This window comes from Leptinotarsa decemlineata, unplaced genomic scaffold (genome assembly GCF_025532065.1).
Source record: "Leptinotarsa decemlineata unplaced genomic scaffold, Ldec_3_MD MMD2_tig00026328_RagTag_RagTag, whole genome shotgun sequence".
NCBI lineage: Eukaryota > Metazoa > Arthropoda > Insecta > Coleoptera > Chrysomelidae > Leptinotarsa > Leptinotarsa decemlineata.
Window position 1 is genome coordinate 11573601 of NW_027412688.1, and position 16022 is coordinate 11589622.

The 16022-nt window shown below is 36.0% G+C and overlaps 1 protein-coding gene across 1 annotated transcript; it reads right to left on the reverse strand.

Moving 5' to 3' along the window:
* Window positions 1-5053: 5053 nt before the first annotated feature.
* Window positions 5054-12549, reverse strand: LOC111512011 (uncharacterized). Its single transcript, XM_074182517.1, has 2 exons — window positions 11683-12549; window positions 5054-6117 (listed from the first exon to the last, which is right to left on the reverse strand). The coding sequence occupies exons 1-2, from the start codon at window positions 12508-12510 to the stop codon at window positions 5542-5544; spliced, it is 1404 nt and encodes a 467-aa protein (XP_074038618.1). The 5' UTR covers window positions 12511-12549; the 3' UTR covers window positions 5054-5541.
* Between the last annotated feature and the right edge of the window lie 3473 nt (window positions 12550-16022).

The window sequence follows — 16022 nt, forward strand, 5'->3', positions numbered from 1 at the left end:
GACACAGCCAGCAATTTTCATGTATCTAGTTTGAAAACAGAAGTTTTTCTTTGAAAGTGTCTAATTTAGCCCACTCTGTACCCAATTAGTTTTCATTTTTATTAAGTCTTTTCTTTCCTAACACAACGCTGTACGAGAAATGGATCAGAAAAACAAGAAGAAAATTCATTGCCGGAAGAGTGACTTATATATGTAAGGTTATAGATTCCTGTACACTTTTCATGAAGTTAATTTTCAATATGATAAAAATAATATATTTTTGGTAGTTGAATGACCCTTCAAGAATTCAACCTGGATTTGTGGTCTGGAATAACTCGTAGTGATCGATTGCTTCACTTTCATCTACATGAGTTACAAAATTTGAAGAAAGAACACCGAAAAAATAACCACTCTCCTAATTTTTAATATAGTATATGTTAATTCTGCTAATATTATTATAAATTCAGAATAAATATTCTTCAAAGCCAATTATAAACGTTTTCTTGGAGAACGAAACACATCGAAATAATTTTGAAGTAGAATTTCATTCATTCCTATTTCAAATTTACGCCTTTTATCATAATTTGGAATGGAATAGTGTCTTAAAAATATTCGGAACAAATTCTACGGCCATCAGTTACATTTAAATATAAAAAATGTCACATCAATATTAAACATGTGGAATAAGTATTTCTAGTTCGAACAAACAAAACGAATTGAAATGAATCAGAAATCATTTGAAAATTGATAATATATAGTGTGTTATGCAATTAGAAACTGTTTTCTGTTTGGTTTTCAAGTTCTTTTATTTTGGAAGATTATGATGACGACGAAAAGACAAACAAAAATGTGTCACACAATATGACTTTCGGTTAAGTTAATGAGTTGGTTTTGAGAAACTGATGAAGGCTGAAGATGGAGCGCTTCGAGATATCCAATTCTGGTTATGATGTTTCATATTTTGATTCGAAAGATTTTTCATAGCGAGAGGATGGAAGCAGAGTGCAGGTATAAAATCAGACGAAAACAAAATGAACATTAACGTTAAGATAATGAGGACGAGGAGGATGGTGAAAGAAAGTGAAACATAATGGAAAAAACAGTATTATAAAAAATCAAATTCAGAGAGAGTTTCCATTTCTGTCGAGTACAAAGTGAAACAATTATCAGAAGAGAAGTCTTCTTCATTTGAAATTTTTTGATACAATGTTGAAAGAAAGGAAAGTGGAAAAAGTTTAATCAGGTGAAATTTGTAAGATCATAAAACTGATCCTGTGAAGATCTCAAGAGTTGTGGTATGTACAGGTGCTACCTTGTAATTGTACTCTCAAAATATGTCCATACAACGTGAAGTATGATTTTATTGGTCCCACATTTTAAGTGCTTTTGAAGAAGCTGAATCAAATAGTTTTTCGTAATGAAGATATTCGAACATGAAGCGGAGGAGTACCCAAAGCAAATACCCGGATTTTTTTGACAAGAGACACATCCCATGCCTGTACTGTTATAAAAATGAAAAAGTTGAATATGTTTGTGATTTTCATCATATTCGACAAAATAACGATTTTCCTGTTGTCGACTTCGGATGGGGAAATAAAAAGGAGTGTCGACTGAAAGAACTCTTTGAACTTGTTTGTCACCTTCAAAATCGATATCAAGTATTCGTTATCCATTGACCACACCAATCTAGTTAACTCTGAAAATGAAGGTCATAGTTCACAGATCAGGATTCCCGATATAGAATTTTTTCAAAATTATTTTTCTATTCCAATTCGTTTTCCATACTTTCCACTATCTCAATGGAGAAGAGATAATGTCTCTTTCTCAACTTTTCTAAATCTTCTATTTACATGCAAAAATATATATTCTCAATCCTGGTGTGGAAACCATTCAATGTATCAAACTCATGAATATTCGTTGCATTATCAGCTAAATGACAAAAACACTTCATTAACATGAACAAAAACAGTCTACTCAGCGCCTTCTTCATAAAAAATAACAACAATGGAGCAGGAAAAAATTCAGTTTTATTTACGAACAAATTTTTTATTCAATTCTGTGTGAAAAATCAAAGAGGACGCTGATTATATTTGATTAAAATTTTGGTTGGCATTGAACAATTGAATAATCAAATAGATAAATGAACAAATAAGTGAATAAATAAATAAATAAATAAATAAATAAATACATAAATGAATAAATAAATAAATGAATAAATTATGGATGTACTAACGACTTAAAGCAGTTTTGGACTAGCTCATATTAACACTATTCAAAATACTAATGAACTATCTCACTTAATTTCACTTTCTGTAATATATTACGTGTGATTATACTGGGTATACAATAACATTTTAGGAATTGACGTCTACAACTATAATTTCGTTGCTTTTAAATTTCGAAAATCGAAATTATTTTGTGAGTTTTACGTACGTAAGTATAAGCGTTTTTTTTCTCAGTATTTTAATATTGCTCATTATTGCCGGACTACTGTAGTCTTTACGCCTTTTATCTTGAAATTTTAAGATATCTGATGAAATTGAAATCTAAGAGCTACGAAGCTTGTATTATTTGATTCATCCCTGTGTTATAATTCAATATTCGTTTAATTTCTTCAAGTGGAGTCTCTAAATAATGTACTGAGTACAACATTGTCATCTTTATCAATCCTCTCTCTCTCTCTCCCTCTCTCTCTCTAGGTTTTCTTGACCTTAGCTTCCGTACGGCGCATTTAGCCATTTCAATCCTTGAATGTGTGTTTGTTTAATAAACTTATATTATGTAATCAATGACTTCTGAAAAACTTCTAGGTGTTGTTGAATATGATACTCGCCAAAACTTACAATATGTTGTTTCACCAGGTTCTACATAAATTAATTTTTGTTGTTATTGGAAATAACAATTATTGAAAAATAATTCTATATTGTGAGAATTTGTAATGATTATCATGAATAGAAAAAAATATCGTCTCCTGTTCATAGCAGAACGGATTCAAAGGATGGTATTTGGTGTTGTTGCTCTATTATTCAATAGAGACAATAACTATTTACTATACACCTGTTTTCAGGAGTGAATTTCTCCAAACGACTATCTGCCATTATCTACAATTGATTCTGTCGGAAAGATTCAGAAGTTGTTTGAGAAAATCAAAAATTTTATATGGGGCTACATGTGATATTCAAAATAACTTTTTAGCCTTCCAGTGCAGATATTTCACCTATAATACTAATCAATTTCGAGGTTTCAATGTTACAGTTACCATAGTGATCGTCTTACAGGTCTGAGTCAGCTAAAATCCACATTTTAAAAGTCACCAGACTGACTGATAATATGCACATTTGAAGGATTCACCAATACCAGGTTCTATTTAGCACATTTCTGTTTGAAATGTATTTGAGTCTTGAAGGTTAGGTTAGGTTAGGTTAGGTCAAAAGTGTGTGAATGTATTCGACCCTCCACCGCAACCCACAAGGGTTCATTGTGGCTCACACCTATTAAAACTCGACCAAATGAAGCCAGATTTTTAACGAAGTCTATTAATTTCTATGAGAAGTGGTCTTTCACGTCAGATGGTGATAGTACGGCACTGCCAAACTCTCTAGCAGGGCAGGCAAAATGTATGTGCTCTGCTGTTCAATCATTTTTCAAACAGAGGCGATACACACTGCCTTCCGACAGTCCGAGTCTCTGCATATGATGATTCAAATGACAGTGACCAATATAAGAAGCCCTGTTAGACATCGTAGTTCATCCCTACTGTAGTAAAACTGTTTGGTATCAAGCTTCGAAGAGTGAAAAAATCACCTTGAAGTGATGATGCACTGTTTGGAACCTTTGGTGTAGTTATGAATATATTGGAATTTTTTCCCAACACCAAACTGTATATTTAGTTTAATGTTCCTCTTGAAGATGATCACTTGGTGATCGATACACGTGTCGAGGTGTTGGAATAACGGAATTCCAGTAATATACTTTGGAGTGAGCCAATCCTGGAATCCAGGTGTTCAATGTTTGTTTGGCAAAGCTTAGAGCGATGCCAATGACTGGTTCTGATACGATGAAGCTACTTGCAGCACCCTCCATTGCAAGGGAGTCACCAGCCTCATTGCTTTCCTGGCCAGTATGGCCTGGAATCCAGACCAGAGACAATATGTATAGTCTTCCTAAATAAACGAGTCCTTTTTGGCAATTTAGACTTTGCTCGGTAGTATTGAGGGTACAAGGAGTTTGTTGTACCGAATTTTGACCCTTCACCCATCGTATCAACTTCTCATTTCATTTTGAAAACATCACCAAACATTTTGGATCCAATATGACTCAATTTTTGAAGAATGATCCAAAATCAATTCGAATTTCTATCAGTCATGATATTGCTTATGAAATAATGTCGAATCAGTGATTGGGTACATTTTTTAAATATCGGAATTGTATTTTTTCAATCCGATTTGAAATTATATTTGATGTAAAATTAACAGTAATTGTAATGAAATTCACCACGAATGGAGATTCAATATATGTCAAATGAAACTTTATCAGAATGTCGCCTTGTAGAGATTGAAACTTACTATGATTCTTGTAATTTGAAAAATTTTATTGAGACTTTTTGATCGATATTCGCAGGGAGTTCAGATCATCTGATTGTATTCGGTCGGGTCACTATAGTTTGGTACATAGTAAACTAGAGTATTGTAGTTCTGTCTGGAATCCTAATCAAACAAACTTTGATGCTATAGAAGGTGTTCAGAAGAAATTCCTCAAGTTTGCGTATTATAGAAAATCATGGAAACTATCCGGTTTCATATTAAAAATTTGTCATTTGTTTTCTGAATGAATTTAATTTTGTGTACATTGAGAAAAAGACGAGAAATTGCAGATCTGATTTACATATATAAACTGATCAATGGTGCCATGGATTCACCAACGCTATGTTCCCAAGTGAAATAATAATATCCCTTGATATACGTCCATATCAAATGTCACATTCCGCATTGATGTACCCAATTCTCAGCACCATTTCTACAGTCCTGTTACCTCTATGTGCCGAAGTGTCAATAAATACTTTCTCCCCTCTTTCTACCCTAAATCAATTTAGAAATAGTTTGTGTGGATTAGTTCCTAAATAATTATCAAAATGTTCACTTATACTTCCATTTATCTAGAAATAATTACCTGCTTTATCAATGTATACTCCTTTTGATGGGCCTAACTAAGCCTGTTGAATGTATCATAGTAAAAAATAAATTAATTACAATGACTTGCATAACCCAGGAAGGAGTGATTTAGGAAATCGATTAGGAATGAAAAATATGTCAGTTACTCAGTCTAACATTGATCAATTTTTATCGATATAAAATAAATTTCTACAAATTGAAAACTACGGAAGAGTCGTACTTGAAGAAAAAATCTTGAATCATAGCAAAAGGGTGAATCAGATGCAACTACAGCATATATCAACTCTTAAAACCTACTCAAGAGTTAGAAATTACCAATATCAATTTTGCTAAACGTAAAAAATATCCAATTGGTGAAAATTTTGAGCATAGCGCAGTGAAAATATCAAACTCAGTCAACAACAATAGTTGTTTGAGTTTCGGCGTGAACCGTAAGTTTCTTATACCGCTGCGTCTTCGAATCGAAAACCATACACGCGGATTCCAGATGTTTATTGAGATACGATTTCAAAGCGAAAGTTTTTTGACACTTCGAACAGCTGAAATTCTTGTCGGTTGAATGCGTCTGCATGTGCGCGCGCAGGTTCGACCTGTCAGCGAAGGCCTTACCGCAGTGCGCGCAACCGTAAGGCTTTTCGCCTGTGTGCGATCTGAGGTGGCCTTGGAGCAACCACGGCCGCGAGAATTGCTTACCGCAGATCCCGCAGCTGTGGGAGAGCTTGTGGGTGAGGAGGTGCATGGCCAGGGCGGGCATGCTGACGTAAGCCTTTCCGCAAGTTATGCACTTCTTCGCGGATTGCGAGTCTAGACTCCGGTGGGTTTGTTTGTGCCTGGAAAGGTTGCTGGAGGTGGCGTACTGCTTTCCGCATTCGCCACACACGTAACGGTTTTTCGATGGGTCCAGGTCGCTGGTACCTTCGACGTCGATTTCTTCATCCTCTTCGTCTTCCACGACTTTGAAAAATTTCTGGAAAGAAAGTTGAACATTAATTATGAATGAACTCATATAGATCATTTGAATATTTTACTCTGGTTGAGTCTCTCTTAGAAATCTTGTCAACCCAGTAGTGAAACAAGAAACTCTAGATTTGCTTGATTCGCCTTATTTGCTAGATTTGCTTGTATTCGTTTGGGAATGTCCTCATAGGACGAACCTGCATTAAAGTTAGTTACAAATAAAAGTGATAAAAAACAAAGGTTTATTTCTCATTTTTTATGATGATCTCCTACTACGTAGTAACGGCTGCACTCGTGAAATTTATTTTTGATTCAAAAAAAAGATTTCATTCTTGCAGTGAAGGGCTAATAATAAAAAACTTTCGGAGACTGTTCCTTGTTGAAATTTTTACGGAAAATCAAATTCATAATAATCAGCTGATGAACAGTTTCATATACTGGATACGAGAATGTAAGTCTATTTCATTGGTACAAGTAGATTTTGGCAGAAGTTTGTAAAATATGTCAACTCCATTTATATTTCCATTGAATTAACCACTCTTCTGACTTGACTATTTACAGAGTTATTATTGAATGTCATTTTGCGATTTCACACAAGACATCTCATTTGACTCATGTGATATATAATAATAATGATAATAATCTTTTTAGTGTTGTAGACACCATCCTGGCAAGCCATGATGAACCCCTCAGTTTCCGACTTCAGCCCACTCGACCTAAGGAAAGCAAAGGTCAGGCACTTTGATAAGCCAAGGTTTTCAATGGTGTGAAAGAACAACCATCTTGACAGAGTGATCTGAATAGAGTCTGAGTTTCCCCTCAGCTTTCGACTTCAGCCCACTCGACCTGAGAAAAGTGAACGTCAAGCGTATTGATAAGCCAAGGTCTCCAATATTATTGAAGAAGATCCCATGCATTGCTTATCCTTGTGTTTCTGCAGAAGTGAAGTGATCTCTGCGACTTTGACATGAGCTTTTTGCTGAACGGGTTCCAACTCGGTAACAGAGTTGTGATCACCTTTTTTAGTGTCGAAAACTAAACCGAGTTCATAAGCTGCTCGGGCAGCTGCCCTAAAGAGAAATACTCCAATTCCTGCTCTCTCATGGTCACGGACCATGCAGAGGAAGGGGATCCGAATTGTTGACAATTTTACAGGCTATATCCAGTACAAAAGTCCACGGCCTTCCTGTTGTTTTGGGAAGTACAACCGTGGAACGGACGATTTGGGATGCAAACTTCTATAGAGATTAATCAGTTTTCGGGTCTTCACGTCGAGTTGATACAGCTCCTCCCGAGTCCACGTCACTACTCCAAACGAGTAGAATAAGATCGGAATGGCAGCATATTTGTTGCAGCAACTTCGTTCTTCCCCGATGACCAGATCTGTCGAAGTTTGTGCTGATATTTACCGCTGAGAGAATTCTTTACTGCTATTATCTCTTGTGAGTGGAGTTGTTCCACCCCGAGGTAAGTATAGGTCTCTTCGACATCCAAATGGTGTAGGATGCTTCCATCTACGAGCTGCACATCCTCTCCGTAGTCCCCGCATCGTCCTTTTTTAGATGGACCATTACACATTTGTCTATCCCAAATTTCATATCGATAGCATGCGTGTACTCTTTCACCACCCTCAAGGACTGATGGAGATCCTTCTCTCCAGAGGCATGAAGTTTAAGATCATCCATATAAAATAAATGGGTGACCTTGGGCCTCCGGTTTTCGGGGGTGCCACAGTTATACCCTCGAGTATTTCTGAGCGCAACGGATAATGTCAATAGTGAGATGCAGAAGAGAAGGTGACCCACCCTGTTTGGACTCTTGCTTGATCAGATGTTATGGTGAAGCGAGTTCGCCAAATTGGTATCAGTTGTTCAATGCGCCTCACTAATTTGTCGGGTACTGGTAGGCATCTGAGCGAATGTAACATAAGCTTATGCGATATTGTATCAAATGCCTTACGGTAATAGATCCAAGCCATATAGAGGTTACGCTTATATTGTATTGAGTCCTGCGTTACACATCTATCGATGAGCAGGTTCTCTTTACATCCAGCGACTCCCCTCTTCAACCCTCTCTCCTCATATATCCGCTCGAACACTCGGTCAACTGCGGTGAGTATTCGTGTGTATAAGATGTTTGTAAACAACTTATAACAAGAATTCAAGCATATTATCCGCAATCGCGTGATGGATATAGATATTCCTGACACAAGGTGCAGGGCCTGCCGCGAGGTGCCCGAGACCCGAATGTACTTGCTTTCAGCATGTCCAACATATGCGGTTTCGGCCTATATCCATCGACATAACGCGGCCCTAAGAGTGCTATATTACCATCTACGACACTCTTACGGTATTGACGAGACACTGGTGTTGCCCTACGCTCCGGGAAATATTGCATCCGTTATAAGAAACGAGAAGTGCTGAATTTATTGGTACTATTCGTTCTCCACCCTCAGGCCCATACAAGCTAATAAGCCTGATGTAGTCCTTCTCGACCACCAGAGCAAGACGATATTTGTCGTGGAGTTTTCAGCTCCTGGCGAGACGAATATCGTCCGAAAAAAAAAAGGAAAAACGGATTGAATATCGAGATTTTCTCTTCGGACTCCGCAGACTCTATCCAGACCACTCTGCCAAGATGGTTGTTCTGATTATTGGAGCCCTTGTTGGAATGATGCCCTTTCTACTCTCAAATTTTAAAATCGTACCGGCTTGCCGCAGTAAAGCAGAAATTTCACCCGGACAGATGCAGAGGGCTGTCATTCTTTGCTCACTGTGCTTGCTCAGGGCACATAATTCTCGGACCCAATGATCACTTACCCCACGACGTGCGGATTGGTCGTTGATTGAAAATGCTGGCACGCTCTGCCGAATGCGCACACTACGGTGAAAAAAAATTCTTCTGAGAAGCCGCCATCTATGAGATCGACGGAAGACTCAATCCTAGAATGTCAAAGATGAACGAGACTCCTCAAGGCGGTCATTTACAAAGGTGAGCTTCAACATCGACCACCGAACGTGACTTTGCAACTGACCACCTTGGAGAGCCTCTTTCATCTTTGATATTCGAGGATTGTCTTCAGTTAATTCCGAAGATAGAACTCAGGAGGGTATGTCATCGCCTTCACTTTCAGGCTTGTTTTCTTTTTCAGAACAACTTTATCTACCATGTAGAAGTTGAAGAGCTTGGGAGTTTCTGAATAGGTAATTTTCCTCAGCTTGAGTGTTGATCCTTGGATCAAAATTCAACCAAATAATAGTTATTTCAATGGTTTACCTTCAAACACTCAAACACTATCATTTCAACCTATTCTTTCTGAACCATTGAAATTATGACAAAAGTTGAAGTGATATGTTGATATACTCAATTGGTATATATTTTCACCATTTCCAATAAAAAGTAAGTTCTTTTCAATTTTCAGTCACGAACTATAGTATTGACGGAAACAAAAATGAAGTATTTTGATTGATTTCTTGAAAGAAACAAAACGATTTTATGAATTTCCTCGATATTCTTAGTTTTCAGTTGTAATTTGTATGTTATGCCAACTTTGGCATAGAATCACTCCTGACTACGCAAAAAAAAGTATTTTCAATTTTTGGTAAACATTACCTACCTGAACTAAAGCCTATATAGCGAAAGTTGTGAATAAGATAAAATTTGTTTGTGTGTAACTAATAGATTTTAAATTTTTCAAACTATTGGAGGGCCCATGTTAGAACTCGTAGTCAATTACCTAGGAGGATCAATAATGACGTGACTGAAAAGTAAATTTTTTTCACCCACTTGTTGAGGTTCATTTTCCACAGATCCTGTCTTCTTGAATTTCACTTCAATGATGTATTTTCGGTTAATACGCTTATATGGATTTGGTTCATTGAACAACTGTGGTGCAATATTAGTGCACCTGCCGTTTCCATATTAATAAAACTCATAGTTTTCCATTGAACTTTATCTAAAAAAGAAAAAATTTGAATGTATTTTCATTTTTTTATATTGTGGATGTTGAAAATTTCTAGAAAATTCATTAGGGAATACTGCGCTTTCCTTCACAAAAAATTACTTTTGTTCAATGTTTACTACATTTCTAAATAGTTCAGAATATTTGAAACACTGTAATTTTTTCATTAGAAACACCGAATTTCAAAAGTTCAATTAAAGCAATATAGTAAATCAATAATTGATGGAGATCATGCTAATTACATAATTGAATTTCTTCTAGATATTTATGGCAAAGTATGAAGCATTCAAGAGACAAATTGGTGGCCTTGAAAACTAGCTATCTTCAATCCCCTAAAAATATACTCAGAAAAAAAAGGGTCATTTCTGAGCTACCAACTATGATAAATAGTCCTCAGTGAAAAAATTCAATTTCTCTTGGATTATAATGATTTTACTTTCAATTTGAAATGCATTGCTATTCGTATCTTTGGAAGTATTTCGGTTTGTTGCAAATTTTCTGTTAAACTGGGTTTACCTATTTACACATGAATTCCCATTCTGATATATTTCATCATGAAAAATGCTTGGTCCTTACAATTATTGAACTATTTAATTTCATAGTCAATTTCAAACTCCCAAATCATTTACAAGTTTTTCGTCGCGTACCCGAAGGACGCGACGAAATGAAAGCGAATAAAATTATTGCCCTGCTCCAGAAACCCATTTCGAAATATCTATTGTGTCACCGCTCGAATATCAAAGTACAACACCCGAAGAATGCATCCAATATAAATGGCAAACCAGACATTCGAAATTCGAGACACTGAAACCGACTTACAGTTTTCGAAGTCGACATAATTTCAGAGTTGCTAAAATCAATATTGTTATCGCTAGCCGTGCTATCATTGTTGTTTTTCGATGTCTAGCTACTTTACTGGTCCTTTTGTTGCTTCTTCTCCGTTGGTCCGGAATATTGAGATGCGAAGATGCCACCTTCGTTCAATGTTGAAACAACTCCCCTCTGGTTGCTTCAAACTCCGGGGACAGTGGGAGGACGATAACGTCGTCGCTCTGTACTGTGATAACTGTGACGATATGATTCTCCATGAATCCCATCATCGGCATATGAACTGTATTCTGAGGTGTGCTACGTGGTTTGAGTGATCACAGGCGTTGAATGATTTGGTTTTGGTTGAATACTCACACGGCTTTCGTTGAAAACTGGAAATAATTACCCAGTACTCAATGTAGATTAGTTTCTGTTTAACCAATATGCTTTTCTGGATTCAGTCCTCCAAACGGCTGCGCTGTAATATTAGCGCATCAACCTTTGTCACAATAGAGTTCAATTATCAAATGAACCGCAGTGGAATAACCCACTGTGAGCAAAATCAAGTCAAAAACACTCATGATCAAAATACTGTGAGATAAGTATCGAATTTAGATAGATGGAATGTGAGTAACTAATCTCTCCAACTTCCAATGCAAGACAGCAAATATTATATATCACAGATGACTGCCGCAGTTGCAGTCAAAACGACGATTACTGAAGAAGACCACAACAAAACTCGGAAACCAACCAAAACAAACATCCAGGCTACTAAATCCCATTTCAGCTTCACTGTTTATGTACCATAAATAACGGGAGGAGACCAAATGAAACGCATTGAAATATATGACACCAAGAACGACTTACCGTTTTGGAAGTAGAATTAATTTCAGAACTGCTGCAATCAAGATTGTTATCGCTGGCCGAGTTATCATTGTTGTTTTTTGAAGTTTTGTGTAATTTATTGGTCTTTTTGTTGCTCCTTTTCCGCCGGTCCGGAATGTTCAGATGCGAAGATGCCACCACCGCTTTATTCTGAAACTCCTCTCGAGTTGCTTCTGGCTCCGGAGACAAGGGAAGGATGATAATGTCATCGCTTTGTTCCGTGATAACGGTTACGTTCTGATTCATCGACTCCACGAAGCCCATGTGGAGGTTTTCAGCATCTGAAGAGCATTCTGAAGTTGGAGGTGTAGGTACTGCTCCAGGGACTTCCACTACGTAAACGATGGGGCAGGGAACTACTACCTGCTGCGTGGTTTGGACGATGACAGGCGTGGCACGAATTGGTGTTGGTTGGTGGATTTGGTGGATTGGATGTTGCACAAGCGGTTGTTGACTCAAAGGCTTGGGAGCGATTTTTTGAGGACTGACTTCTGGAGAAAGAGGTCGATAGCAGTGTGTGGGGCTCGGTGGGTCTTCTTCTGAGGGTATGGTATGGTGTATCATGACCACGCTCGGAGGTTGCAGTGGCGGTAGGCTTTGCGAGAGAGAAAGAAGGTCGTGAGCAGCTTCGGTTTCTTCGGCACTTCGCTTCGGTATTGTTTTGATTTCGCCATCTGTCGTGATGCAGCGAGTGACTGATTTTTCAGAAGGGTGTGCGAAATCTTGGCTGGAACCTGTAACAAACATGAGTGCGGATAACTTTGAATAGTTTTTATGAGATGTTAATCTTTTATTAGCCAGAACATATCGCCCTAACAAATAAACTTAACGACTTTCACTCCATATTGTATCATGTTATTTCTGTTGTCTATAAATTCATTTATTATTATTATTTTCGGAGTTTCTTTCCTGTCAGTCATGTCTTGTGGTACGTTTTCGATTGATCACCCTGTATATCTATTTTTCTATACAAGAAGTGTAACGTTTTTTGTAAAGACATAAATTAATTTCCTCTGAAAATCGATTATCTGGTGTTTCTTGTTTACCTAGAGAAGAGTGTCAGTATAACATCAATTACAACCGGGAAAATAGGAGCTGTTGTTTGTATTCTCGAATCTCAAACGTCTATAAACTTTCACGTTTATTTCAGAACTTGAGAAACAGCGATTTATGGAATCCGTTAAAGAAATCTGTAATCGATAGCAGCAGTGTTGAACTATATATTTTCGACTTTTCCCAGAGGAGTAGTTGTGACCAGGGAAGTCAGAAACAGGAATTTACTACGTTACAGAGTGTGTGTTATTTTAATTTATTGGAGCTTCAAAGCTTGAGACGGTGTTAAAAGTTCAAAACATAAGTGTTTTGTTGTGAAATTTGTTTCTAGAATTTGAGAAAATATCAAGTGTCAATTTATTATATCTGAATAACTATATTTTTGAAATATTGACTTTCTCTAGCATATTGCAACTTGAAGCGATAATTTTTTAACATATATTTTAGTAAGGAACTATTCACACGGGCCAAAATTCGAGTATACGAAAATAACATAAATACAGATAGACGACATTGAAAACATGAATAACAAATCATATTCACCACTGGCGGAAGTTAATGAATAAACAATATTTCACTTTTCATATTGAATATTGTAATTGACAAATGAATATGTGGAGGTTGTCTACGAGGATCGAGTGAGTCACAGTCTAGTTTCATAAACGATCATTCAATTACTATGATCTCTGAACATAAACGAAATGAAACTTTTCTTTGCAATTAACTAAATCCAAAAAGAATTTCATGCAATGTCATGAAAATGACTACTATACACATACTTTATACTATATTACATAGTTGCCAAATCTGATTCAACCACTATATCAGTGGCATCCTCTTGCGTGCATATACAGGGTATTTCATATTCGATGGTCTGTTAGGTGTACTAGAAAGGACAAAAAGATGTAGTTTCAAATTTTGGTTACCGATGTAGGTGGCTGTGATCTATTGTTTGAAAATATTTCCATTTCCGCATTGTTGCCACATCTACATGTAATAGATATCAACTTGGAAATTTCAAATGGAACAACCTATATATTATATCATTTTTGAATTATGCACCGAAATCCAAATTACTTTTGTCAAACATATTCTATATCTACCTATCTCTCAACGTTTTAAAAATAATTATTATTCTGTAATTTTTTTTGACGAAAACATGGTATTTTTAATATTTAATATCGCATGAAATAACTGATACATCGAACTCAAATTCCGACAAGTTTGAGATAATGTATGGTAGTTGTTATTTTAGAACGAAATTCAAATCTAATTTTATACGGAATGTCTGAAAAATACGTCTCAATTTGTATCTTTGATAAATGACCATAACTAAATTTTTTCAAATAGAACACCTTGTATATTATTGAATTTGCAAAAATGACGTAGGTATCGGGCTTTCGAAAATTTACTCCTCCAGATTGAAAATTACTGTGACAAACTGAGATTGTTTTTACAAGAAATACTTTTGAATATTATCAAATCAGTCTGAGATATTCAACACATACTTATGGTGAATCTTTTTCTATTTCCAATCATCTACCCGAATATCAAAAGAGTTTTGAACATAAATTTTGAATTTCGGAACTAAATTTTGGCAAAGATAATGGTGTGTCATGATCCAAGTCTAATTTAAAGAATAAAATAATTTATTTGACAATAACTTGTTTAAAACTAATCAATACAGTTCATTATATGATTTTCACTATGAAGGGTTTTACGCAAACCGCGACAAGCGTTTCGCTATACAATAGCTTCCTCAAGTGTAAACTGTCCGACTGTCATAATGGAGTAGTGAAGATGGATAATAATGATTATTCGAACTCTGAAATCCTTAACTTGTTTTATGTTCATGGAGAGTGCGTTAAACTCATATCAAGGACCTGTAGAAGATTTAATAAGTTATATCCTAGTTTACCGACAATGAATGAAAGAAAATTCAGAAGACTTGAACGAAATTACCTCAACTATGGAAAACTTCGTTCCTCAAAAAACCGAGTGAGTCCGGTGACTGGTGATTTGGAAAATGAAATAAACATTTTAGGATATTTGTATGCTTTCATGCTGAGATCGACTGTGACTGATTTTCTGGACAATTTGCCACTGATCTTGTCTCGGAATTGTTGGTATCAGTTGAATAGAGCTCCTGGACATTACACACGTGAAGTGAGTAGGGAACTAACCGATATGTTCGAAGATCGGTGGATACGTCGTTTAGGTCCTTGGATTTGACCGCTTCAATCACCGGATCTGACTCCCCTAGATTTTCACCTCGGGAAAAATCAAAGAAGAGGTATATAGAACACCTATTAATACGAAACAGGAACTAACAGATCGGGTTAGACATGAATAAATGATTATTTTGAAAGTACAATCAAGCCGTCGGAAATCCGCAGAACCACGACTGATCACGTAATAATATCAATCCATCAATGTTTACAAGTGACTGGTCAGCATTTCAAGCACCTGAGCTACTGAATTTTTGTCATATCAGTATCAAATGTCAAATAATTGCGAAGCTAGTTTCACAATATTATATCTTGTTTTCTAGTGTAGAAGTATTTTTGTTATCAATTCAATTTTGAAGCTTTCGTTTATGTGTCAAGATAATAATGTTTGTCATACCCCCATGATGAAATTTCATTCATGTATTTCATTAAAATTTTCTGAACTAATGTAAAATAATTATTTATTATTCGATGTGCTCAATAATATATTTTTCACCAAATTTTGTATTTGAAAGGTTATATTTGTATAGAAGCAAAAAAATTATAAGATAATTCATATCTCATCAAAGATACAGATTGAGACGTATTTTTCAGACATACTGTATGAAATAAGAGTTGAATTCCATTCTGAAATTGCAACCGTCATACCTTATCTTAATGTTGCCAGAATTTGAGGATCAATGTATCAGTTTATTCATGCGATATTAAATATTAAACATATATATATATATATATATATATATATATATATATATATATATATATATATATATATATATATATATATATATATATATATAATTAAACAATTTGTGGACACAACACTCAAAAAAGGGGGTCAAACCGCAGACACGTGTTTCTGGCTATTGGCCTCATCAGCGCGGTGCAGCCAAGTGAAAAGATGGGAAACACTTGTTTGCCGAAATCAGGAAACAACACAAACCCACGGAGTCAACAACAGGAGCCAGGCTACATCTA

Bases quoted from the DNA above. Each gene is read 5' to 3' on its own strand.
- LOC111512011 (XM_074182517.1), bottom strand. From the start codon at position 12,510: ATGTTTGTTACAGGTTCCAGCCAAGATTTCGCACACCCTTCTGAAAAA. The intron at 6,118-11,682 runs GTACATAAACAG...CTTTCTTTCCAG, and splicing joins GTCTCCTCCCGTTATTTATG to AAATTTTTCAAAGTCGTGGA.